The 25704-nt window shown below is 40.9% G+C and overlaps 3 protein-coding genes across 10 annotated transcripts; 2 read left to right on the top strand and 1 right to left on the bottom strand.

Moving 5' to 3' along the window:
- The first annotated feature begins 157 nt into the window (after window positions 1-157).
- NKAPD1 (NKAP domain containing 1) lies at window positions 158-14130 on the top strand. 8 transcript variants are annotated; one of them, XR_007518129.1, is made up of 7 exons: window positions 367-772; window positions 1411-1487; window positions 3659-3759; window positions 10190-10339; window positions 11365-11418; window positions 11857-12763; window positions 13888-14130. XR_007518129.1 is itself a non-coding variant. In XM_049889284.1 (6 exons), the coding sequence occupies exons 2-6, from the start codon at window positions 1419-1421 to the stop codon at window positions 12362-12364; spliced, it is 882 nt and encodes a 293-aa protein (XP_049745241.1). In that variant the 5' UTR covers window positions 158-245; window positions 1411-1418; the 3' UTR covers window positions 12365-14130. The 8 variants fall into 8 exon arrangements, 7 of the variants coding, with proteins under 7 accessions (XP_049745241.1, XP_049745242.1, XP_049745240.1 ...); XM_049889284.1 differs by lacking the exon at window positions 367-772 and adding an exon at window positions 158-245 and having other exon boundaries at window positions 11857-14130; XM_049889285.1 differs by having other exon boundaries at window positions 11860-14130.
- A 415-nt stretch (window positions 14131-14545) lies between these two features.
- On the bottom strand, window positions 14546-16930 carry TIMM8B (translocase of inner mitochondrial membrane 8 homolog B). Its single transcript, XM_049889313.1, has 2 exons — window positions 16795-16930; window positions 14546-14934 (listed from the first exon to the last, which is right to left on the bottom strand). Exons 1-2 carry the CDS (start codon window positions 16876-16878, stop codon window positions 14770-14772), a joined length of 249 nt encoding a protein of 82 aa, XP_049745270.1. The 5' UTR covers window positions 16879-16930; the 3' UTR covers window positions 14546-14769.
- A 23-nt stretch (window positions 16931-16953) lies between these two features.
- Window positions 16954-24864, top strand: SDHD (succinate dehydrogenase complex subunit D). Its single transcript, XM_049889299.1, has 4 exons — window positions 16954-17102; window positions 20670-20777; window positions 22357-22501; window positions 23902-24864. The coding sequence occupies exons 1-4, from the start codon at window positions 17051-17053 to the stop codon at window positions 24065-24067; spliced, it is 471 nt and encodes a 156-aa protein (XP_049745256.1). The 5' UTR covers window positions 16954-17050; the 3' UTR covers window positions 24068-24864.
- Window positions 24865-25704: the final 840 nt, after the last annotated feature.

The raw sequence follows: 25704 nt of genomic DNA, 5'->3' as shown, positions 1-25704 counted from the left end.
CCGGGGCTGGGCTTGCTTTTCAGCTGGGCCTGACCCACTTCTCTTCCAAGCAAGCGCCCGCCTCCCTTCTGCACCTGTCGATCTCCGGAACGCCTTGGAAATCCTCCCGGGGGGATAGTCTGGGTCTCCCGTTATCGGGAAGAATTACTCAGGAGCACGACTTCCGGCCTGAAAGGGAAACCTACGCCTTTTCCTCTTGGGTCGCTTCCTCCCCCGACGCCCGCCACGCGAGGCTGCGGCGCACGGTATGGGTGTGTGTGTGTGTCTGTGTCGGGAGGGCGTCTGGAGGGAAGGGTAACGGGAGCCCCGAGGCGCAGAGGGGCAGGGATCCGGTGACAAAGATGGGGATGTTTTCTGTCTTCCGCCGGGAGACCTCAGACCTCCCTTCAGACACCCTAGACACTGTCTGGGGCCCAGCCTGAAGGCCGTGCCCGTCCAGAGCGCCCCCATCCGTTCTGCGGAGCGAAAGCCACCCTCAGGCCCGTCTCAGCCGAGCCTGGGCGGGGAATGACCCAGCCGACAGGGCCGTCGGAACTCCGCGCCGGCGCAGCCTCCGGCCTCGGTCCGGGCTGGGGGAGGCGGCCGTGGCCCGGGTCGCGGGCGAGGGCGGAGTAACCGGTGGGAAGGCTGCGTTTGCACGAAGGACTCGGGTGAAGCTGCAGAGCTGTGTTTTAGCCCTGACTCCTTGGCTTCCTGGGTCGGAGGAGGTCTTGTAATGGAGTGGTTCTTCGTCTCACACTAACAAGACGCCTGATTTCCTCAGGATCGAGGGGTGAGTGAGCGGCGGGGTGCTTGTACAAAGCTCCTGGTAGCTACATGCGGGAATACCCTTGTCAACTAGTTTTTGGAGACTTCATTACAAAACAGGAAGTAAAATTCTCCTCAGTAGAGAAATTTAGGTTCTCTCTGCACCTCATGTTTTTAGGCGTTAGTTTTTGTTACAGTTGACATTTGTGGTCACTGACACTCTTTCAAATCTGGGTATTTGCTTCATTGCAAACATCTTCTGATTCGAGAGTTGTTTTCTGTCTGGACATTGACTTACCTTGTTTGCATGTGACTGTGTGGCCTGGGGCAAGTTTGGCTTTAAGGGAACACCATCTGCGAAATAGGGATGAAGATGCTTGCCTCATATAAGACAGAATTGTGAAGATGAAATGAAATGGTGCTCATTAAATCACTTAATTTTGTGCAGTCTCAAAGAATTTTAACATAATCTCCTTTCATCCTCACATTAATGTGGTCAGGCATTTTCCTCTTTTAATGGTGAAGGAAAAACTATTCCTCAGGACTTCTCCTACATCAGTGATCTTTCCTTTACCTCGTGCTTCTTTATAAAATTTTAATAAAAAATAAGGTAATAAAGAAAAACATTATTATTATTAAATGTTACTTATTGATTCATTTCAGATTGAAGAATGTCCCGGGTTCCACTGGGGAAGGTCCTCCTGAGGAATGTCATCCGGCACACAGATGCTCACAATAAGGTGGGAGGTACAACCCAGTCATTCTTCAACACTTATTAAGGGCATACAATGTGTCAAAGAGTATTTTGGCAGAGGTGGGACATACAAAGGTGAATAAAATAGGTAGTTACAATAGTTTGAGAAGTACCATAATAGAGACATAATACAAAATGCATTAGAGCACTGAGGAGGGAATAATGAATAATGAAATCTGCCTTAGGGAATTAGAAAAGATTTTCCAGAGGGGTGGCATTTGAGCTGCTGTTGTTTCAACAGGGTCTGAATGAATCGGTACAAGCCTACCATGTGTAAAAAGTCATCCTTGAAAGAGGGGACATCATGTACTAACATGGCCAAAAGAAAGAACATAAAGCACCGGGGGCATGGCAGAAAATTGTGTGCATCTGGAAAATAGGGAATGTGGGGGGCAGCGGCAGAAGATGAGATCTGAGTAGTAAATTAGAGTCAGGTTGTTGGGAGACTTCTGTGTGAGGATTGGGAGATTAGACTTTTTCCCGTAGGCAATAAAAATGCCATCAAATGTTTTTAAGCAGGGGTAGCACATGATCATATTTGTATTTTAGAAAGATGATTTATCAGCTGGGTAGGGGACAGATCAATTGGGAGGCAACTGCAGTGTTCCAGGTGAAAGTGGGTTTGAATGAAAACAGTGACAGTAGGGATGAAGAAGAGGAATTAGGATATAGGATCCGAAGAGCTTGGTGACTGACTGGATGATCGTGATAAGAATAGAATCAGATATAACCAACTTATGTGAATGGGTAGATGATGATGATACCATTAATTGGGATAGAGAACAAAAGAAGGGACAGATCTCATGGGAAAGGTAATTAGTTTGGTTAGTTAATTGTGGGGTGCTTATACGATGTCCAAACAATTGGAAATTCAGATGTAGAGGAAAGGAGAAAAGTTGGGACTGGACATAATGGTTTGGGAAATAGGTAGCGCCTCTGTGGGAGAAAGACCTGGCAATTTATTCCTGTAAAGGTTACAGCCTAAGAAACTGTATGGGGCAGTTCTGCCCTGTCACATGGGGCCGTTACAAGTTCAAATCAACTGTATGGCACCTAACAATAACAACAGATAGATGTTAGAGATCTTGAGAGTAGTGAGGCCACCTAGGGAGAGCGCTGGGGAGGTCACCTAGGGCCAAGGATCCTTGTTTGGTTTTCTTCAGTGAACTGTATGACTCTTGGTTTGATCATAAATGTTATTACTATCATGTCACCTGATACTTTGTGAGTGAGAGTATAATTGTTACTCAAGCAACCTCTGCAATTTTGTTAACCGCCCCTAGTTATATGAGCTTAGAGTTGAAAGCGTTGGCTGAGAAAGATTTAGTGCAGGTTTTACAAAATTATGCAGGAGGACCTAGAATTGAAATGTATTCTTTTTCTTTGGGCGTTCGTAGTAGTCTGCTTTTCAAGAATTCTCTAGCAACCATACTGTTTATTTTGTTTTACTTTACTTTTGACAAGAAGTATAATGTTGTGAAAAGCAACTTAGCCTAGAAAGTTTAAAGGCATGTCATTACTAGTTTTTTTTCTTTGTCAAATCATTTATTATCTTTGAGCTTTTCTTTCTTTTCAGTAAAATGTAATGATGGTACCTGCATTGCTTCCCTGATGAGTTTGCTTAAGGTTCATTTGAGATGATATGATTAACTTCATAAAGCATCTTAGAAACATATGAAATTATTTCCTAATTATAGCATGGAAACCCTAGTGGTATAGTGGTTAAGAGCTACAGCTGCTAACCAAAAAGTTGGCAGTTTGAATCCACTGGGCGCTCCTTGGAAACTTCATGGGGCAGTTCTGCTCCGTCCGACAGGGTCGCTATGAGTTGGAAATGACTCAACCGCAACAAGTTTGGTTTTTTGGTTTTAATTATAGCACAAGCACAAAATTGGTAAGGTGATGAGTGCGTATACGCAGGGGTTAAAAAAGTTCTATTGTTGCAGAATCCTAAGCATTTGGAATTGACTGGGTCTGATTGCTTAACTGCTGTACATAGAACCAGAATTTGCTTCTCGGGTCTCTGATCATAACCTAGTTGTAACACAGTAATCAGTGCAAACTTTCAGTTACTCTTCTATGATGTCAAGTGTTATTTTTAGTAACATTTTTATTTTCCCTTATCCCCCCCTCCCCCTTTTTTTTCCGTAAATCCAGATTCAGGAAGAATCAGATATGTGGAAAGTAAGAGAACTAGAGAAACAGATGGAAGATGCTTACCGGGGAACCAAAAGGAAAATGTTACCTAGCAGTTCAAGGTGGAGTTACAACTCTAAGAACCCAAATAATTCTTATCTTTTTCAGAATCATCAACTTTTGTTTAAAAACATTTGATATGCTAAGGATAGGTAATTCACATCTAGAATTCAGTTCTGTGAGCCCTTAAGCCATTCTTCTTTCTTGAATCTAGACCCAAGCATAAGGCTTGTGGCTATGATGTATATGATCCTACTCTTTGTATTTACATGCAACGGAAAATTTAGAAATTCTACCTTGAACAAATGTAAATGTTGAGGGTTCTGTGGGTTCTGCCTTGACACATGGCTTTTTCTTTTTTTGGTGGTAAAATACTATACATACCATAATATTTACTTACTAATTTTAATCATTTTTGAGTGTACAATTCAGTGGCATTAAGTACATTCACACTGTTACGTAACCGTCACTGGTATTTCCAGATCTTTTTATATCATCCCAACAGAAACTCTATACCCATTAAAACGACGATTCCCCATTAACTCCTCTCCCAGCCCCTGGTAACCTCTATTCTACTTTCTATGAATTTGCCTGTTCTAGGTACCTCATATAAGTAGAATAACGTATTTGTCCTTTTGTGACTGTCTTATTTCACTTAGCATAATGTTTTCCAGGTTCATTCATGTGGTAGCATGTATCAGAATTTCGCTTCTCTTTATGGCTGAATATGCTATTGTATCTAAGAGGAGCCCTGGTGGTGCAGTGGTTAAAGCGCTGGGCTGCTAATCAGCCGTTTGAACCTACCAGCTGCTCTGTGGGAGAAGGATGTGCCTTGGAAACCCTGTGGGGCAGTTTACTCTGCCCTTACATGGTTGCTATGAGTCAGAATCAACTCGATGGCGGTGGGTTTGGCTTCATTTTGGTATGTATGTATTATATTTTGTTTATCCATTCTTCTGTTGATGGACACTTGGGTTGTTTCCACCTTTGGCTTATTATTAATAATGCTGCAATGAACGTTGGTGTACATGTCTGTTTTTAAGTTCTTGCTTTCAGTTCTTCTGAGTATATACCTATAATGGGATTGCTGGGTCATAAGGTAATTCTGTTTTTAACATTTTGAGTAACTGTTGTTCGATGGCTTTTAACTTAAGATTTTCTTTTTTTTTTTTTATTGTGCTTTATGTGAAAGTTTACAGCTCCAGCTAGTTTCTCATACAAAGTACATACATGCATTGTTATGTGACCCTAGTTGCTATCCCTATAATTTGATAGCACACTCTCCCATTCTACCCCGTATTTCTTGTGTCCATTCACCCAGCTCCTGTCCCTTTCTACCCTCTTATCTCGCCTCCAGACAGCAGTTGCCCTTTTAGTCTCGTGTATCTACTTGAACTAAGAAGCACAATTCTTCACAAGTGTCATTTTATGTCTTATATTCTAGTCTGATCTTTGTCTGAAGAGTTGGTTTCGGGAATGGTTTTAATTCTGGGTGAACAGAGAGTCCGGGGGCCATGTCCTCTGGGGTTCCTCTAGTCTCAGACCATTAAGTCTGGTCTTTTAATGTGTATTGGAGTTCTGCCCTCTACTTTTCTCTTGCTCCAACAGGGACTCTCTGTTGTGTTCCCTGTCAGGGTGGTCATTGGTGGTAGCCAGGCACAATCTAGTTCTTTGGTCTCAGACTGATGGAGTCTCTGGTTTATGTGGCCCTTCTTGTCTCTTGGGCTAATGTTCTCCTTGTGTCTTTGGTGTTCTTCATTTTCCTTTGCTTTGGTGGGTTGGGACCAGTTGATGCATCTTAGATGGCCACTCGTTAGCTTTTAAGACCCCAGATGCCTCTCAGCAAAGTGGGATGCAGAACATTTTCTTATTAAACTTTGTTATGAGTTGGAATCGACTCGATGGCACTGGGTATGCCATTTGATCTAGATGTCCCGGGGAAACCATGGTCCGCAGACCACTCTGTTCCTCAAACTGTTTGGTTGTGTTCAGGAGACTTTGTAGCTTTTGGTTTAGTCCAGTTGTGCTGACTTCCCCTATATTGCGTGTTGTCTTCCCTTTACCTAATTGTCTACCGTCCAGTTAGTGAATTCCCCTCTCCTCCCTCCCCACCCTTGTAACTACCAAAGGATGTTTTCTTCTACGTTTAAACCTTTTCTTGAGTTCTTAAAATAGTGGTCTCATAAAATATTTGTCCTTTTGCAACTAATTTCACTCAGCATAAGCCTTCCAGATTCATCTATGTTATGTTTTGTGGATTCATCATTTTTCATTTTTGTGTAGTATTCCACTGTGTGAATATACCATAATTTGTTTATCCATTCATCCGCTGATGGGCATCTGGGTTGTTTCCATCTTTTTGCTATCATGAACAGTGCTGTAATGAACATGGGTGTGCATATATCTATTGGTGTGATGGCTCTTATTTCTCTAGGATATATTCCAAGGAGTGGGATTGCTCGATCGTATGGTACTTCTATTTCTAGCTTTTTAAGGAAGCGCCAAATCGATTTGTACATTCCCACCAGCAGTGTATGAGTGTTCCAGTCTCTTCACAACCTCTTGAACATTTATTATTTTGTGTTTTTTGGATTAGTGCCAGCCTTCCTGGAGTGAGATGGTATCTCATTGTAGCTTTGATTTGCATTTGTCTAACGGGTAATGATCGTGAGCAATACCTCATGTATCTGTTAGCCACCTGAATGTCTTCTTTGGTGAAGTGTCTGTTCCTATCCTTTGCCTAGTTTTTAACTAGATTGTCTTTTTGTTGTTGAACTTTTCCAGTATCTTGTAGATTTTAGAGATTAGACCCTGATTGGATATGCCATAGCCAAAATTTTTTTCCCAGTCTGTAGGTTGTCTTTTTACTCTTTTGGTGAAGTCTTTTGATAAGCATAACTGTTTGATTTTTAGGAGCTCCCAGTTATCTAGTTTCTCTTCTGGTGTTTGTGCATTGTTAGTTATGTTTTGTATTCTGTTTATGCCATGTATTAGGGCACCTAGCATTGTCCCTACATTTTCTTCCATGAACTTTATCATTTTAAATTTAGGTCTTTGATCCATTTTGATTTAGTTTTTGTGCATGGTGTGAGGTATGGGTCGTTTCATTTGTTAAAAAGACTGTCTTTTCCCCACTTAATGGACTTTGGGACTTTGTCAAATATCAGCTGCTCATAGGTGGATGAATTTACGCCTGGATTCTCAGTTCTGTTCCATTGGTCTATGTATCTGTTGTTGTACCAGTACCCGGCTGTTTTGGCAGTATAACAGGTTCTAAAATCAGGTAGTGTGAGGCCTCCCACTCTGTTCTTCTTCAGTAATGCTTAACTTACCTGGGGCCTCTAACTTAAGATTTTCTCTTGGTATCTTGTGGTCCTTTAGCTATCCATTCACTCCTTTTCCCTATTAGTCCTTCATTCTTTCAGACTTTACCCCATCTACTCTCTTTGCCACATCACATAGCCTTTTAGATTACCTTCTTGAGTGTGAATATGAAGGATTATGCAGGCTTGGTTGTCGTATACCTGTGGAGGCATGGGAATGTCTGCATGGTTGGGAACATCTCTTGGAATTATATGCCTATGAGTGTAGGAGCTGTATGAAAAGTGACTACAGCATAATAATCCTGATTTCTAAAGCCATCCTGGAAAATCAGTAGTTAATATTGAGATATTTTAGGAGAGTGAGTGTGCCTGTGGAGGATGTGGACTTTGGAATGTGACTAGTTGTGTGTGAATGGCTTCAGACAAGAAGTATTCAGGGTGTCCATGGTAAAGAAGGCCGAGTCTCCAACAGAAAAACAAATCTTTTCAGTTTGTTTTCACTCTGAAGGTTTAACTGTGAGGATTTAGAAGCACACTTAGTACAGATGATTTATTTTATATTGTGAGTTGGTTTTGACTCACAGTGACCCTATGTACAGCAGAATGAAACACTGCCCAGTCCTGTGCCATCCTCACAGTCGTTGCTGTTTAAGCCCACTGTTGCAGCCACAGTGTCAATCCATCTCATTGAGGGTTTTCCTCTTTTTTGCTGACCCTCTACTTTACCAACCATGATATTCTTCTCCAGGACCCTCCTGATGACATGTCCAAAGTACGTAAGACAAAGTCTCGCCATTCCTTCTAAGGAGCTTTCTGGCTGTACTTCTTCTAAGACAGATTTACTCATTTTTCTGGCAGTCCGTGGTCTATTCAATATTCTTCACCAACACCGTAATTCAAAGGCATGAATTCATCTTCAGTCTTATTCATTGTCCAGCTTTCACGTGCATAAGAAGCGACTGAAAATACCATGGTGTGAGTCAGATGTACCTTATTCCTAAAGGTGACATCTTTGCTTTTTAACACTTTAAAGTAGTCTTTTGCAGCAGATTTTCCTGATGCAATATGAGGTTTGATTTCTTGACTGCTGCTTCCACGGACATTGATTGTGGATCCAAGTAAAATGAAATCCTTGACAACTTCAATTTTTTCTTTATCATGATGTTGCTTGTTGGTCCAGTTGTGATGATTTTTGTTTTCTTTATGTTGAGATGTAATCCATACTGCAGGCTGTAGTCTTTGATCTTCATCAGTAAGTGCTTCAGGTCCTCTTCACCTTCAGCAAGCAAGGTCGTGTCATCTGCATATCTCAGGTTGTTAATGAGTCTTTCCCTAATCCTGATGCACATTCTTCTTCATATAGTCCAGCTTCTAAGGTTATTTGCTTATAGTTTGAATAAGTATGGTGAAAGGATATAATCTTGATGCACACCTTTCCTGATTTTAAACCTTGCTGTATCCTGTTCTGTTTGAACAGCTGCCTCTTGGTCTATGTACAGGTTCCATATGAGCACAATTAAGTGTTCTGGAATTCCATTCTTCATAGTGTTATCCATAATTTGTTATGATCCACATATAGTCAATAAAACACAGGTAAACATCTTTCTGGTATTCTTTGCTTTCAGCCAAGATTCATCAGACATCAACAGTGATATCATTTGTTCCACGTCCTCTTCTGAATCCGGCTTGAATTTCTGGCAGTTCTATGTTGAGGTACTGCTGCAACTGTTTTTGAATTCTATTCAGCGTAATTTTATTTGGATGTGATATTAATGATACCATTCAATAATTTCTGCATTCCATTGGATCACCTTTTGAATGGGCACAAATTATGGATCTCTTCCAGTTGGTTGGCCAGGTAGCTGTCTTCTGTATTTCTAGGCATAGACGAGTGAGCACTTCCAGTGATACATCTGTTTGTTGAAACATATCAATTGGTATTCCGTCAATTCCTGGAGCCTTGTTTTTCATCTGTGCCTTCAGTGCAGCTGGGATGTCTTACTTCAGTATGGTCAGTTCTTGATCAGTGCTACCTCCTGAAATGGTTGAACACTGACCAATTCTTTTTGGTACAGTGACTCTGTATATTCCTTCCATTTTCTTTTGATGCTTCCTGCTTTGTTCTATTTTTGGCCCATAGAATCCTTTATTATTGTAACTCATGTCTTGAATTTTTTTATTCAGTTCCTTCAGCTTGAGAAATGCCAACCATGTTCTTTCCTTTTGGTTTTCTAACTCCAGATCTTTGCACATCTTATTATAATACTTTACTTCATCTTTTCGTGCCACCCTTTGAAATCTTCTGTTCAGCTTTTTTACTTCATCATTTCTTCCTTCCACCTTAGCTACTCTATGTTCAAGAGCAAGTTTCAGAGTCTCTTCTGACATCGACTTTGGTCTTTTTTTTCTTTTGTCTTTTTAATTACCTTTTGCTTTCTTCACTGCTATTTAATATTAGGTTAATTCCAAGTGGCACTTCCAGGAACAAAATATTGCTCTTTTAGGGTGGCCTCTGTATTGGTGTCTGTCATATCAATAAGCTTTAGAACAGTCTCTTTAGTGGCAGAGATTGTGGTTGTCTCACCTACTGCTATAGTCCCAGCAGGTAGAACAGTGCTTAGCACATAGTCAGCTCTTAAAAATTTCTAATAACTAATTGGCTAGTTTGCTGACTGGTTACTGGACATTGTAAACACAGGCTGGACCAGTGGTTCTCACCTTTTTTTTCTACCCCAAGATACCGATGGGTTATGGCTTCATCCCACAGTTACTGTGACCACACTACAGCAATGAGTTGCCAGTTTGCATGGAGGGAGGACTATTTCAGAATCTCTAGGGTAGTCTGAAATGTCTGTAGTTGTTATTATGTTCTGCTTCTGTCTTTGCACGCCGTTCTACTTGAGAATCAGTGAGCGAGTTATAGCATGTCATGGTCCGGAAGTGATTCCCCTATATTTTACAGTCTCTTCCTCTCTATACATCAGTAAAGGTGCCCAGTGAAAACAATCAGACCGTGATACCTTTTACATTTTTTGTTTGTTTTAACAGTAAGCATCAGGTTGTTTTGTTCTTCCCTTAGCTTGTTCCATGACCTTTGTGCATGATGTTCTATAGAGTAACCTCACAGATAGTTTTAAATCTAAAAGTACTTTTCTCCTTTCTCTTACAGCCGGATGCGTAGTGATGGTTTTGATGAAGAAAGTCAAAGAGACTACTGGAAGCCAAGGCATGAAATTTTTGGGACACCTGAAGATGATTTTCTTAAGACTAAATCCTGGAACAAGAAGCTATGTGATTATGAAGCTAACATGCCAGATAGGTTTGTGTCTAAATTCCTATGACTTTTAATGATATTTGGCCTGATATTTGGCCTTTTAAAAACTGTCCCTACAAAAACCTATATACAAATGTTCACAGCTGCATTATTCACAACAGCCAAAAGGTAGAAACAATCTGAGTATATATCAATTGATGAAAAACCCAATAAACCCAATGCCGCTGAGTTGATTCTGACTCATAGCGACCCTGTAGGACAGAGCAGAACTGCTGCACAGGGTTTCCAAGGAGTGCCTGGTGGATTCGAACTGCCAGCCTTTTAGTTAGCAGCTGTAGCACTTAACCACTATGCCATACACCAAAACGTGGCATATTCATACAATGAAGTATTATTTGGCAGTAAAAAGGAATGAAGTACTGACACACTACAACATGGATGAACTTTGAGAACATTATGCTAAGTGATAAAAGCCAGACTCAAAAGACCACGATTCTATTCATGTGAAATGTCCAGAATAGGCAAATTCAGAGACAGAAAATAGATTAGTGGTTGCCAGGAGGAGAGAAGTGGAGGGTGACTGCTAATAGGTATGGGTTTTTTTTCGGGGTGATGAAAATGTTCTGAAATTGATAGTGGTGACAGTTGAACAACCCTGTGAATATACTAAAATCCACTGAATTTTACATTTTAAGAGGATGAATTTTATGGTGTGTGAAAAAAAAGGTATGTGAATTATATCTCAATAAAGCTCTTACTTAAAAAAAAATCGTCCCAGCATAGGAAACATTGTTATGATATGTTTTTGTAGAAGTGCTTCATAGCTCAAGAAGAGTATCAAAGTTCCTTACTGTGAAGTTTTCTTTCAAGTGGACAAAAGAAACCTTTGTGTCTAAAATGATAGTATACAGTGCAGAAAATATAGTCAACTAGGTTACTGTGCTATAATGTGGCTTTGCCTCTACCATGTTTCCTCTGTGTGTATGCATGCACTCTTAGGTCTAAGTTTGTTTTAACTTTTAAAAATGTGTGCATTGCTTTAAGAACGCATGTAATATGTTACATTACAGATGGGGTCACAGTGGTTATAAAGAGTTATACCCTGAAGAATTTGAGACAGACAGGTAAGGCACATAGCATTACTGGGGAAAAAAAAAGTTTGAAACTCTGATTAGTACAAAGTCTGTACTATAAATTGAGTTACTAAATTTTACAACATCATTTCCTATTGAATATGTAACTAGAGAAACGACAGGTAATTTAGTTTGGACACAGCTGGTATTTGTCTTTCCCTGATGTTTGGAATGTCTATAGCATTTAGATTTATATATATACTAAGTATTCCATTCAGTAGCTCAATATGGCAGATTAGTATTATCTTCATTTTAAAAATGAGGAAACAAAAACTCAGTGAGAGTAACAGAGTATAGGTAAAGTCTAAATTACCCTATTTAAAGCTCTAATTTAAAATTAAAATGTTAACCTAACTTCCTATCTAGAATGTAGGTTATTAAAATGCAAATATACCTTTTTCTGTAGTAAAAGTTTCTCTTTTTTATTAGTAGTGATCAGCAAGATGTTATCAATGGAAAAAAAACATCTCCCCAGGTAAAATCAACTACCCATGAATCTCGCAAACACAAGAAGTCAAAGAAATCCCACAAAAAGAAGCAGAAAAAAAAGTCACACAAAAAACAGAAGAAGAGCAAAAAGGAAACCACAGATGTACCAGCGGATTCCTCAACTGAGATTTCAGAAGAAACGGAGGTTTCCAATACCAGGAAAAGGAAACAACCACCTAAGCGCAAGAAAAAATCCAGGAAAAAGTCTTTCAAAAAACCTGCTTTGATCTTAGAGTCAGGAAGTGACACTTCTCAGTCAGATGACTCAGCATCCAGCAGCTCTGAGGATAGTCAGGAAACAGACACTAAGAAAACCAAAAGGAAAAAGAGAGAGAAAAAAGTTCATATCCCTGTAACTAATAACGAAATACAAGAAAGGACAAACAAACGCACAAATTGGAAAGTAGCTACAGAAGAAAGGTCTGCTGAGAGCTCAGAGGATGACTAAATGAGAAGGTCCATTGTTCAGTTTCCCATGTGACTCTGCACATTTACAGCCCTTATACCTAGGGGTTTTGCCAGTGACTCTTGTTCAGCACAGGGGGCCTGAGGTCAGAGCTGTCTTGTGCCATCTGCGTCAATTCTGACAGACTTCTTCCTTATATTTTGGCCTGTTAAACTTGATCCCCTTTTATTAATAGGGAATCTGGTATTTTGATATGAAGGTCTCTTGAAAAGATTATTTTTTGCAATTAATAATGTTTAGTTTAGAGTACATATTCAGCAAATCCAAGGACCCAGAGAGCAGAATACAGTAATGGCCTGGGCGTACCAACTGGAATGTTGACTTTGGGGGAAACAAGGGCTGGGATCAAGAGGTGGATTGGAACCAGCATTAAGTAGAATGGTATGACAAGGAACATTGTCTTTCGCTTTTCGACCTGTATATAGCAGGAAACAAAAACTGACTTTTGTTTCCAGGCTTGGTACTTTGATCCTTTGGTATTTTGCCCCCATAGGTGTGGTCCAGTTTACTTAGTGAGAAAATGGGCCTATGAACAAACCCTTCCTAACATCTGTAGACAGCTATTATGAGGAAATTCTTATGCAAAATTTCCCTGCTGGACAGGGTCTATAAAACTACACTTAATATATCCTTAAGTATGGTAATTGGATAATTAAGTGGTTTCCTAGTTCTATTGCTGAATATTGCCTAAATGGACTTGTGTTTGAAATTAATTTCTTCAGTTGTCTTAGATAATCCTCAACTAAATGGGGATTAATTAGGAAATAGTCATGCTGTTTAATGGGGCTCTGAACAGGATTTCAGGGTTGTAACTGCCATTTAAATGTGTTCCATGTTCATTTCTAAATCTGTTAGTGAACTTCTTATAGTCCTAGAAACAGTGTAATCAGTTGCAAAATAAAACAGGCTTCTCAGGGACATACCCACTTCTTCCCAGTCTACCTTTAGATTAAAGCACTAAGCAGAGACCACATTTCCCAACGTCATACTATGATCCCTAACGTGTTAATTCGTAAGAAACCAAAATATCACTGATAGAAGACAGGCAGAACACAGGTGAATTTTTTCATTATGGGAGAAAAGTAAGTTATCTCCCTGGCCTCACTTTTCCCATGTGTAATACAAGAATACTTCATGGTAGTGTAACAATATACAACACCAGCAATAGAATACAACTGTGATGATAGTCCACGGGGTGGTAATACTTTGTAGCTCTTGCTATTAAATTTGTTCTCTTTATGGAACAGATTTCTAATAGAGCGCTTAGGCTGAAAGTAATTGGCCGGCCAGAGGGTCCCCATCTCTTGATCATGAGCAGGTGCTACCTTATGGGGATATTTATTTGAAATATTAATACTCTGGCATTGATCTTTATCTTTGGTATTAGTGGGGGCTTAAGGGATAGACAAGTCTATATAATTACTACCTCTTAGCCTAAAAAGCAACTATTATATTCTTGGAGCAAGTGAAATCCTTGTTCAAAGGAGTTTTTAATTTTTTTTTAGCATTGTTTCTGTGCTGTAAAAAGTGTCGTTCTGACTGCAAGCCGACTCAGGAAGTTGGGCTGGTGAACAAGGCACCTCCAGGAACTCGGCTCTGTTTGGGTCATAACCTTCCCCCCCTCCTCCAATACAGCAGGCCTCTTTCCCAACTAATATGGCATCTTGCCTGATCTGTTTTTGGCCATGTTTACCTTTTCTTGGTCATTTGTGAGCAATAAAGCTGTCTTCGTTCTTCACCTATCTCAACCCCAAACTCTCCTTTGTCTCAACTAAAGCTTTGATAGTTCTTCTAAACCAAAACCAAACCCGTTGCTGTTGAGTCGATTCCAACTCATAGCGACCATATAGGACAGAACAGAACTGCCCCATAGATTTCAAGGGTGTAAATCTTTACAGTAGCAGGCTGCCACATCTTTATCCCACAGAGCATCTGGTGGGTTCACACTGCTGCCCTTTTGGTTAGCAGCCAAGCACTTAGCCACTGCACCACCAGGGCTCCTTCCTGGTTCTTCTAGTCCCCATAAATAAGGCTTAGAGTGGCTCTTCAAAATCTAAGACCTCTCATTTGCATTACCAGCCTTGGAACATACTTATTTGTAGTGTTCTACCAGTCAGAGATCACTATATTTATGCAATCCTAAAATGGAATTAAAAAAAAAACTTGGAGAATCCACATTTATTGAATAACTGATACCATACAAAATGAAATTTCTGAGTTCCAAGTAAATTTCACTTTCTGAACATTCAATCTGCTACTTTTTAGCACCAAGAAGCTTGGTAACAGCCTGATGTTGACCTGACAATGGGATGACATCCTTACCCCACTGGCACGTTAATAACTAAAAGTCCTTTGTTTCTTTTGTCATTGGCCTGGGAGATGGCCTACTACCCGCCTTTCTGTACAATCTGGGCAAAGCGACTGGTGATAGCAAGGGTAGTATCAATGAAGCGGTTCACACAGCTAGAGAGACAATTTTCAGTGCGAGAGTCTAAGCGATTCCCTGGCTTCTCCACACACTTATCCCAACACAGCTCCATGAAATGATGCACCTGAAAGAAAAATCGTAACCATTAGGATCTGTGGATATAGGCCTAACGCTGTCCATTTTCTTATTTTTTTTTCCATTGTCGTCTTTTTCTGTTGCCAAAACCACTCTTTGAATCAACAAACCATGGAGTCCCTACAGGATCTCTCTTCTCACTTGCCAACTTGCCACCAACACGGCCCAGATCATCCCTAAATTGCAACAAAATCCTTTTATCAGCTACTTTTCTATTTTTCTCCTCTTTAGTAATCAAAAAACACTTTTCCATCAAGTCACTCATTTGCTTAATTCATCAACCTTAAATTTCTCTGCTAGCTGCACAAGGCACTCCCTTATATAACCCCCAACGTACAGTTTCAATGAGGCTCATACACAGTATGCCCCACTTGACTCTTCATGCTCCCATAATGCCCTCCCTAAAGATTCTTCCCATCCTTTAAGACAGTCCAGATTCTTAACCTCCTTGAAGCCCACTGATAACTCTGCTGTCTTTGAACCTGTCCTATAGTACTTCTAATAGTTTAAAATACATGATTTGTTTAATGAATATCTCATGTTTTGTTTTCTAATTATGTCAAGTCCTTAATCAGATTGTGACTTCTCAGGCTGGGCTAAATCTTTTATATTCCCAAAAGCAGCTAGCATGGATGTAAACTGGGAAGGTAGGATAAGAATTCCCTCAAAATACTGCATTCCACTCAATCCGGAACTATCCCCTAGGAGAGCAGCTCTTAACCTTCCTGGGATCATAGACATGTGAGAATCTGATGAAAGTTACGGATGCACTCCCCAGAAAAATGCACATACAGGCACATGTGTGTATTCTGAATGGTAAGGACCCCAAGACTGCTAACTAGGGTTCTTGCTCCTCATTCTCTGCAAATCCCCCACCTCCCAAAAAAAGAGAAAAACCCTTTTACTAAGGACTTACTATTTGGGAGGCTGGGTACTAAGTACAGGTAGTCCGCGAGACCTAAGTAGTCTGAACTCATAAGTCGGTTCTGACAGTAAGTATGATACCTCATTTTATTTTTCGTTATTATGTTTATAAATCATAACATTAAACATCTGTGACTGAACATGTGACAATAACATCAGCAAATTACATGCCGCAACACTATGTAGTACATGTCATTAGTGATAAGATGTAGAAGACCTCGGGAAGTTGTTCTGTGCGGTTGGTCCTAACTGGAATACCTCGTTAAGCCCGGGACTACCTGTATTCTGTCAATCTGCAGTCCTAAAAGATTGCTATCTTGTCCTCCATTTAAGAGGCGTGGTTAATTAGCCCCAAATAATGCAGTCAGTAAGGGATCATGCTGGGGTTTGAACCCCTGACTAATCGACTCCAAAACCCTTTTTCTTAACCAACAGTTTACGCTACTTCAGAGCCCACCTTTCCTAACAATGTTCTAGCATTCCTTAGTTTTCAAATACATGATTGCATATGATCCTGGGAATCCGGTGAGGCAGTGGACGATGAAGAAACCAAACCCCCCAGAGGTTGGGTATTTCGTCTAAGAGCACGTGCACGTAACGGGCAGAGGGAGGATTAGAATCCAGAGCTCTCAAACAGCCCGGAGATCTCCCTGGGTCGCCCAAACCTTCCTCCCCCTGCTTTACACTGTCTTCACCTCACGCTGGGTTGGCTCAGAGGGCACCTGAGCACCACCTGGGGACCGCGGCGTGGGGTGGGGGACAAAGACTCGTCTCTTTTAAGGAGAAAGGAGCACAGCAGGGATTGAGCCCCGGCAAACCGCCTGTGGCCTCGCCGCGCCGCCAGTGTGGAGCTTCCCGGGCGCCCGGAACCTGTGCTTCACCCTCCTTCCCCTTCACTCTCCAGAGTTGCTCCCCGTCCCAGCACCTGTGCAGTGAACTGCGCTTTCTGCTGTTCGGCCGCCACAAGGCGCTGCAATTCCGCTTCATCAGCCTCCCCAAGCTCCACCATTGCCCCAAGCCTCGAAAGCCTTCCGACAAGTGCGCATGCGGGCCTGCCGCGCACCCACCGTGGTGATTTCCGGCTCGCCGAACGGGTTCTTTTTCCTGTTTTCTTTGCGCGCTGGACGTTGTTACATAACTGCTTCCGGGTTGCCGAGTGACCTTGAGCCCTGAGGACCGAGATGGCTGTGCTCTGGAGGCTGAGTGTCTTCTGCGGTCCCCAAGGAGCCCGAGGTGAGGCATCCTCGCAGCCAGAGGCGCTCAGCGCAGCTTCCGGCGGGGGAAGGGACGGGGGTGAGGAATCGGCTGCAGAGGGCGAGACCTCTGGAGGAGAAGGGAATTCCTCCTTCGCTTCGGCTGCTCTGGCACCTGCTGGAAACCAGCGCAATGACCGTTGTCGCCCAAGGTCCCAAATATTCACCCGAGCGTGTATTTTATCTGCTCTGGGCTGACGTGGTGATCAGATAATCTGAAAAAGAGCTCCTTTTGGAAGTCATAGTCAGAGGTTATTCCACGTAGGCGTTCTCTTTTTTTCCCCCGTACACTATCCATAGAATGCTTCCACCCCGAATAAGAAAGGAGGGTTAAGGTGGGGATCCCAGTGCCTGGTCTTGCCCGTTTCCCCTTGTGGACGCCCTATGGTCGGTGCGTGTGAGTGTGGGGGTGGGGAAATCAGGTCGAGAATTATTTATTTAATTATTTAACATTTTAGGGTATACCAGACACTGTTGTAAGATTGGGATACATATGTGAATAAAACATGCTTCCTGCCCTCAAAGACCTATCATTAGTGAAGGGAAAACACACGTGGTTATATAATTTTAACATAAAGCAAAACTGTTGTGCTAGGCGTAAGAGTCCAGAGAAGAAGTGTTGATTTAGTTGTGTTTTGGAAGGAGCCTATGGGTGGCTCTTGGTTACAAACTGAAAGGTCCCAGAGGTGCTGTGGAAGAACGGCTTGGCAATTTACTTCTGAAAGTTTACTGCCATTGAAACCCTATGGAGCACAGTTCTACTCAGACATATGGGGTTGCCATGAGCCAGAATCGACTGGAGGACAATTTTGTTTGATTTTTTTTTTTTTTGAAAGGATTACCCTGTCTTGGTTCCAGGAGGAGGTGTGCCTGATCTGAGTGTTGAGGATAAGGAAGGATAGGGGACTAAAGGCATTATGGTTAGAGCTACTGTGATTAGCAAAAGCAGTGATAAGCAGTTGCTGTCAAGTTGATACCAACTCATGGTGACCCCAGATGTGTCAGAGTAGAACTGTGCTCTGTAGGGTTTTCAGTGGCTGATTTTTCAGAGGTAAATTGATAGGATTTTCTTTAGAGGTGAGTTTGGATGAACTTGAACCTCCAGTGTTTTGGTTAGCAGCTGACCACCTTAACTGTTTATACCATCCAGGAATTCCAAAACAGTGATGAAGGTGTAGAGACAGCATGGCATGAGAGAAAAACACAACAGATTGGATAGTATTAGTCTCAAGATTAAGGTGAGGAATGATAGAGGAATCTGGAAAGGTGAGTTAGAACCACATCACAGAGAACTTACAAGTCTTGATAAGGAGTGTACATTTTACCTGGTTTGTGAAGAGGAGTCATTGAAAGTTTTGACATACATTTGCAGTTTAGGTGGATTACTTTGGTAGCAATATGGTAGATGGTGGTGATGGAAGATGGGGCAAGCTAAGACTGAAGTCAGGGAGACAAGTTAAGATATTATTGTAATAGTCCAGGCACAGATGGTGAGGTCCTGAACTTGAAAAGTAGTATGAAAAGGAGAAGATAGTCTCAAGAAATATTGAAGAGATGTGTCAGTAGGACTTAGTGATGCATTGAATTTAGTGGGGAAGTCCTATATGACTTCCAAATTCCTAGACTAGATGAAAGAATGCCTGGGACTGTATTAAATAAAGTGGGAAACGTGCAAATGGCAAACAAGTGAGTTGAAGGATGATCTCAATTTTAAGCATGGTGACTTTGAGAAGCATGTAAGGTATCTCAGTGGAGAGACCTACTAGGCAGATAAACTTCTGACACTCTGGAGAGATGTCAGAGCTGGAGATACAGATTTGGGCATCATCAACTTACAGACAGTAGGTAAAACCAGGAATAGCCTGGGCTGGGCATAGGGAGCAAGGAGAACAATGGGCAGAGGTGGGAAAACCAACATTTAGTAGTGAATGAAGTAAAAGATTGATAAAATTATGGTCAGAGAAGCAAAAGGATAACTAGAAGAAAGTTCTCTCAGAAAAAAGGAGAGGCCATCTCCTTTTCATGCCAGGTGATACAGAGAGGTCCAGTAAGATGAAGATGGTACAGTACCTGTTGGATATGACTGCAGGAAGATCATTGGTGACTTACCAAAGCAGCTTTGTTGAGGGTAAAAGCAAGTTTCCAGAGAGTTGAAGAATGATTGAGAAGTGAGGAAGTGGATATGATTTGGACAACACTTTAAAGAAGCATGACTAGAAAGAGGAGGAAGAGAGAGCAGGGGAGAGTACATAGGCATTAGAGGACATGTGATCAAGGGAAGAATTGAATATATTACATGGGTTGAAAATGTTCACTGGGGAGGAATGAGGGGTTGAAGACACAGGAGAGGGAATAATAAGAAATTATCTTTTATTGGGTGCTTATAACATTCTGGGGAGGGAGAGTGGTGGTTCAGTGGTAGAGTCTCAAGATTAAGGTGACTCTGAAAGGTTACGGCCATTGAAACTCTATGGAGCACAGTTCTACTGAGACACATGGGGTTGCCATGAGTCACGTAGGAGACCTAGGTCTAATTCCGCTGCGCCCCATGTGCAGCCACCACTTGTCTGTCAGTGGCAGTTGGTGTGTTGCTGTGATGCTGAAGAAGTTTCAGTTGAGCTTCAAGACTGGTTGGACTAGAAAGAAAGGCTGAAGATCTACTTCCAAAAATCAGCCAGTGAAAACCCTGTGGATTACAACAGTCTAGTCCACAACTGATCGTGAGTTGGACACCCTGGACAAGACAGCATCTCGTTCTGTTGTGCGTAGGGCTACCATGAGTCAGTAGTCAACTCAATGGCAGCTGCAACAGCAATATAACATTCCGGGGACCATACTGAGCACCTTGCATACATTATTTTATTTTCAACACAGTATTGTGAAGCAATGCTATTATTTCCATTTTACAGATGAGGAATTTGAGGCTTAGAGAGCCTGTTTAACTCAGTTGCCCATTATTGCATAGCTGGTAAGTGATGGAAAACCCACTAAAAAAACCATCGCTGTCGAGTCGATTCCGACTCATAGCGACCCTACATGGAGGTGGGTGAGTGTAGCTTTATTTTTTTTAACTAAGAGGCAGGATCCAAAGGGGGACAGAAGGGGATGGCATCAAGGGTACTGTTGGAGAAATTGGTTTTGAAAAAGAGGAAGGTAATAAATGAACTTTCCAAACTAGATCAAATTCCTTGAGGGCAAGGATTTTATCTCTTTTGCTTCAGTGTAGATTATAATCTTGTGTGTAATAAATGTTTGTTGGATGAATAGATAAATACTGTAAATGGAAAGAGAAAGTAGCTACCATTTTTTTAAAAAACTAATACAAGTGAGGTCCTTTTACCTAAGTAGTTCATTGGTTCTTCAGTCTATCAGTAGATACTTAACTTGGCCTTACAGCAATGAAGTGAAATAGATGTTGTCTTCATTTTACAGATGAGTCGTTATCCCTTGTTTGGAGTTAAGTGATTTGCCTATGTTTATTTAGAAAGTCTGTTAACCCTGGTAAAAGTGGAGGTGTTTATGATCCCCCTAATTTTTCTTTCCTCAGCTCCATTCTTCCGAACCCCAGTGGTCAGACCTGCCCAGGTCTCAGCATTTCTCCAGGACCGGTCTACCCCAGGAGTGCAGCACATTCACCTGTCCCCCCGCCACCATTGTATGTTCTCTTCATGACCTTTGCTTTCTGGGCCCAGGCCATCACAAACCTTTGGCGGGACTTGACTTGAAGTCTATGTGGGAGACTCTTGTGTCCAATTCTGTAAGATGAAGATCTAGCCTACAACTTTGGGTAGACTATGCCAGCATAGTCGAGTGAGGCCATTTGCACTCAAAAAGAATCTTTTTCACTTAAGTCTTTTTAAAACTTTTTTTTTTTTTTTAAGACAATAGCTCTGTAGGAAAGTCTGTTCAATATAGTTTAGCCACTCTTATTTATTTAGCTAATGGAGAGGAGCCAGATGGGGATAATTTAGAATAGTAGACAATTTAAAAAGTCATGTCTTGTAGAAATGCATCATGTATTCCACAAGCAGTTCACCTGCCTTTTTTTTTTTTTAAATTAAAATCATATGGCATTTCCTAGATGAATACTATTTAGATATTATTAAAATTAGTCTTAGAACTGTAGGTAAATCTGGAGGTGAATAATTGGGTTGATTTTATTACCATTTTTAAAGTCTAGAGAGGTCAGTATTTTACAGAAATGCAGATTTTGCTTGTTTCTCAAGTCAACCACTTATATACAGTCGCATCTGACTTGTGAGAGATTACGCAAATATAGTGCTGTTTCAGCTTTTAAGGATCTCTTCGTCTTTGCTTAGTTCAGTTAATTTTAGCAGAATGGTTTTAACTTGGGGGGCTCATAGGCCTGCAGGAGATCCCTCGAAGTTATATGTGTAGTAGTTTATATATATATTTTGGAAAGAAGCGCCATCCCTTTTATTAGACTCCCAAAGGGACCTGTAATCAAAACCACATTCCCATTGCCATCGAGTTGATTCCGACTCATAGCGACCCTATGGGACAGAGTAGAACTGTCCCATAGGGTTTCCAAGGAGCAGCTGGTAGATTCAAAATGCCAACCTTTTGGTTGGCAGCCAAGCTCTTAACCACTGTACCACCAGGGCTCCAATAGAGCTTCTCAAAAAATATTGGAAGCCCACGTGGTTTTTCACTTGTTTAAAATAAATTTTCACGTTCCATATCTGTTTGGAGCTATTCGTAAGCAATGGGACAGAACGACAGTGATCTTAAAAATTGAATCAGGACTTTGTTTCCCCCTGAGTTGATTGGTTTCATTTTTTTTTTGAGATCTGTTAATACTCATTTACTTCCAAAGATTAGAAGATGTAAATAGACAAGTAATATTTTAAAGGAACTCCTCAGGCATCATTCACTTCTGTTCACAAGGTGTCTGTCCACTTCATTGAAGTCCAAGATTGGCTTAACTTTGCAAAGATATGTCGTCCGTCCTCTTGTCTATAAGCAAAGTGGATCTGTCTTCTAATTCAGAAATGTGGGCATTGAGACACTCTTGTGCTAAAAGACTTCAAAGAAGGGAGATAGCATCTCTCTGAATTACCTCTTTTTACATCTTATCCTCCTTAGGCTTAGAGTTAAATCTTATATGCATATGGTTTGCTATTCTGTCAGTTTGGGTTATTTTGTGGCAAATGTCGAACATGGGACGTGTGTATTTCCCCCCTCATCTCTTGTGAATTTGGTTCACTTTGTAGCTGCTTCAAAGGCTGCATCTCTCCACTGGACTGGTGAGAGGGTTGTTAGTGTTTTGCTCCTGGGCCTGCTCCCAGCTGCTTATTTGAATCCTTGCCCTGCGATGGACTACTCCCTGGCTGCAGCCCTCACTCTCCATAGTCACTGGCAAGTATAACAGTCCCTTCGGTATTTTGTTCTCTGCTCAATTTGCTCAAATCGGTTCTTTGCTCAATTCCCTTGGGGGGAAAACATATGTCTGTTTCCAAGGGAATTGAAAACATGTCCACACAGAAACTTGTACATGAATATTCGTAGCTGAAAGTGGAAACAACCCAAATGTTCTTCAGCTGATGAATTAAAAAAAAAAAAAAAAAGATGAATAGACAGACAAAATGTGGTATATTCGTATGATGGAATATTATTTGGCCGTAAAAAGAAGTAAAGTACCGATATATGCTACAGCATGGAAGAGCCTTGAAAACATGCTAAATGAAAGAAACCAGTCACAAAAAGCCACAAATTGTATGATTCCATTTATATGAAATGTCCACAATTCATAGAGACAGAAAGTAGATTAATGGTCGCCAGGGACTGGAGGGAGGAGAGAATGAGAAGTAACTGCCAATGGGTATGGACCTTCTTTTTGGGTTAATGAAAAAGTTCTGGAATTAGATAATGGTGATGAGTACACAACTCTGTGAATATACTAAAAACCACTAAGTTATATACTTTAAAAGGGTGAATTTTATGGTCTGTGAATTACAAAGCTATTATAAATGAAAGTAAAATTAGGTCATTTCTTATGTAGGTCACTTCTCTGCTTCAAACACATCAGTGGTTTCCCACTATAGCTCAGATGAAACTCACACCCCTTATCGTGACCTTCAAGGCCCTACATGATCTGCCGTGCCTTCCTCTCATCTCTACCTCACTCACGTGCTCCAGGCACACTAGTCTTTTTACTGTTCCTCGGGGATGCTAAGGTCATTGTCAGTTTTGTTTGGGATATTTCTTCATAAAAAATAGTACATATATATTTACTTTTTCTGCCTTTCTCTTTAATTAGAGTGTGTGTTCCTTAAGGGCAGGGATGTTGTCTTGTTTACTATATTCCCAGCATATATAACAGGTTCTGGCACATAATATCTGCTCAGTAAATACTCTTTGAATTAATGACAAACTCCACAGAGTATTTGTTTTTGTTTAAAAAAAAAAAAAAAAAAGTTTTGTAAGTAGATGACATCACTGTCTCTGGTACAATTGATCCTAAAAAATTAAATCCTAAGAGTAGGAAGATGTATTTATTATATTATTAGGAAACTCTTGGTTCTTTTATTTTGATTTATGATTCTTATTATTGTGAGTTGCTTTGGTTTAACGTTACGGTAAAGGATAGAAATAATTCCACCTGTGAAAATAGCTACACGGTTATCTCCCAAAGTAGCAAACAATTATTGGAGTGGCAGATAGAGACATAGGATTTTGAACATGAGCGACTATTTTTTTTTTTTTTTGTAGTTAAGTTACAGCCTTCTAACTTCACTTGTTTTTTTTTCTCTTTTTAGGGGTATCGGACAAGTTGTTACTGACTACGTCCATGGGGATGCATCACAGAAGACTGCCAAGGCAGGCCTCCTGGCACTCTCGGCTTTAACCTTCGCTGGTCTTTGTTATTTCAACTATCATGACGTGGGCATCTGCAAAGCTGTTGCCATGCTGTGGAAGCTCTGACTTTTTTGACCTCATCCCTTAAAAAATGATTGTATACCTCTTTGCCTCTGCTCTGTTATGCAGTTCAGCTGACAATAAGGAGGAAATAACAGATAAGTCCATTGGTGAGATATCCCTCTTCTCTTAGTCACATGGATATTTGCAGAATTTAACCTTTAAGGAAAAGGTTTGAGAGGAATTACATTCACAAAATAGTGAGACTGAGCTCTGTATTCTCGTGAGATACTGGGATTGTCTCCCAGTATATATACATTATATACAGGCTTTTGCTTTTTAATTTACCAATCTCTTAATGGGAACTCAGTTTATTAGTGTCAGCACATTATCATCAAACCTCTTCCGTATTTACTCTGGGAATGACAGACAGTGGGAAAGACTGTTAACTCGTAAGTAAAGATTTTGTAGAAAATTAGACTTGTTTAATTTTCAAAAACTTCTCTGCCTGTGCAGTTGATGCCAGCTACTGGTGGCTACATGTCCTAGGGAAACTTTTAAAATTAAAAAATGCTGATATCTCACCTTACTAATTTCTAAGTCCTGGGAAGAAGAGCTTGGAGAATTTTTGAATATAGACAAGTTCTGTGTAGAGAAGAAGTGCCCTTGTAGATGTATTAAAATATTACAGATTCTAAACTGATTTATCCTTCAAATGTCCTTAAATAGTCTGCGTACAAATGTAGAACTATGATGTAACAAATGATTATTTTCTTTGGGCATTTCTAATGTGCAAATGTATTCTATGAAAATAACAAAAAATTGTAAAATAAAATGCCAGATAAAGTAAATATGTTCTGGTCTTTTATGTATTAATTGTCCCTTGTTTTTAGGTCCCTGGGTGGTGCAAGCAGTTTGCCCTTGACTATTATCTGGAAGGTTGGTGGTTTGAACCCACCCAGAGGCACCACAGAAAAAGGCCTGGCGATCTGCTTCTAGAAAGTTTTCAGCCAAGAAAACCCTGTAGAATCAGTTCTATTCTGTAACAGCACGTGAGATCGCCATGAGTGGGAATCATCTCAGTGGCAGTTGGTTTGGTTTTGATTTTGGTTTCTAGTTTTGTTCATCAGAACTGAGTGTCTTCTGCATCCACAGCACTTTGGGTAACACTAAAACAATTAGGACTAAGTGTTTAGATTTCCTTTTGGGGCTTAACAGTCGAGACAGACACAAAGTACTGTCATATAGAATAGACTTATACTCAGTATAAGTTGGTGTGAGTGGAGTATTAAGATCAAGTAGGGGCCTCTAGAAGCACAAATGGTTGAGGGCTTGATGACTATCTGAAAAGTTGGCAGTTCAGACCCACCCAAGGGTGCCTCAGAGGAAAGGCCTGGCAGTCTGCTTCCCAAAGGTCACAGCCTTGAAAACCCTGTGGAGCAGTTCTGCTCTGCACACGTGGGGTCACCATGAGTCTGCATTGACTTGATGGCAACTAACAATAGGAATTAGAGCTAGGTCCAGGTTGTGGTGGTCTACCGTGGCCAGCTTTTGGAATTGAAATTATATTCTGTGTGCATCTAGTCTAGTCTAAGAGTTCAGTGTAAGGTGTGATGGTTTCTCGTAAGGATATAGAGTAACTGTTAAGGGAGGGGAAGCTGAAGCCTGGCAGAGGAATTGACTGGGCAGCTAAGACAACTATT

This window comes from Elephas maximus, chromosome 7, assembly GCF_024166365.1.
Source record: "Elephas maximus indicus isolate mEleMax1 chromosome 7, mEleMax1 primary haplotype, whole genome shotgun sequence".
NCBI classification, from domain to species: Eukaryota; Metazoa; Chordata; class Mammalia; order Proboscidea; family Elephantidae; genus Elephas; species Elephas maximus.
Note: the sequence above shows the minus strand (reverse complement) of the source record. Positions and strands in the feature narration are given on the sequence as shown.

Coding starts and splice junctions, on each gene's coding strand:
- NKAPD1 (XM_049889284.1), top strand. CDS start 1,419: ATGTCCCGGGTTCCACTGGGGAAGGTCCTCCTGAGGAATGTCATCCGG. Junction 3,760..10,189: donor ATGTTACCTAGCAGTTCAAG/GTGGAGTTACAA, acceptor TTTCTCTTACAG/CCGGATGCGTAGTGATGGTT. Junction 10,340..11,364: donor GAAGCTAACATGCCAGATAG/GTTTGTGTCTAA, acceptor GTTACATTACAG/ATGGGGTCACAGTGGTTATA.
- TIMM8B (XM_049889313.1), bottom strand. CDS start 16,878: ATGGTGGAGCTTGGGGAGGCTGATGAAGCGGAATTGCAGCGCCTTGTG. Junction 14,935..16,794: donor AAGCGCAGTTCACTGCACAG/GTGCTGGGACGG, acceptor TTTTTCTTTCAG/GTGCATCATTTCATGGAGCT.
- SDHD (XM_049889299.1), top strand. CDS start 17,051: ATGGCTGTGCTCTGGAGGCTGAGTGTCTTCTGCGGTCCCCAAGGAGCC. Junction 20,778..22,356: donor CCTGTCCCCCCGCCACCATT/GTATGTTCTCTT, acceptor TTCACTTTGTAG/CTGCTTCAAAGGCTGCATCT. Junction 22,502..23,901: donor CTCACTCTCCATAGTCACTG/GCAAGTATAACA, acceptor TTCTCTTTTTAG/GGGTATCGGACAAGTTGTTA.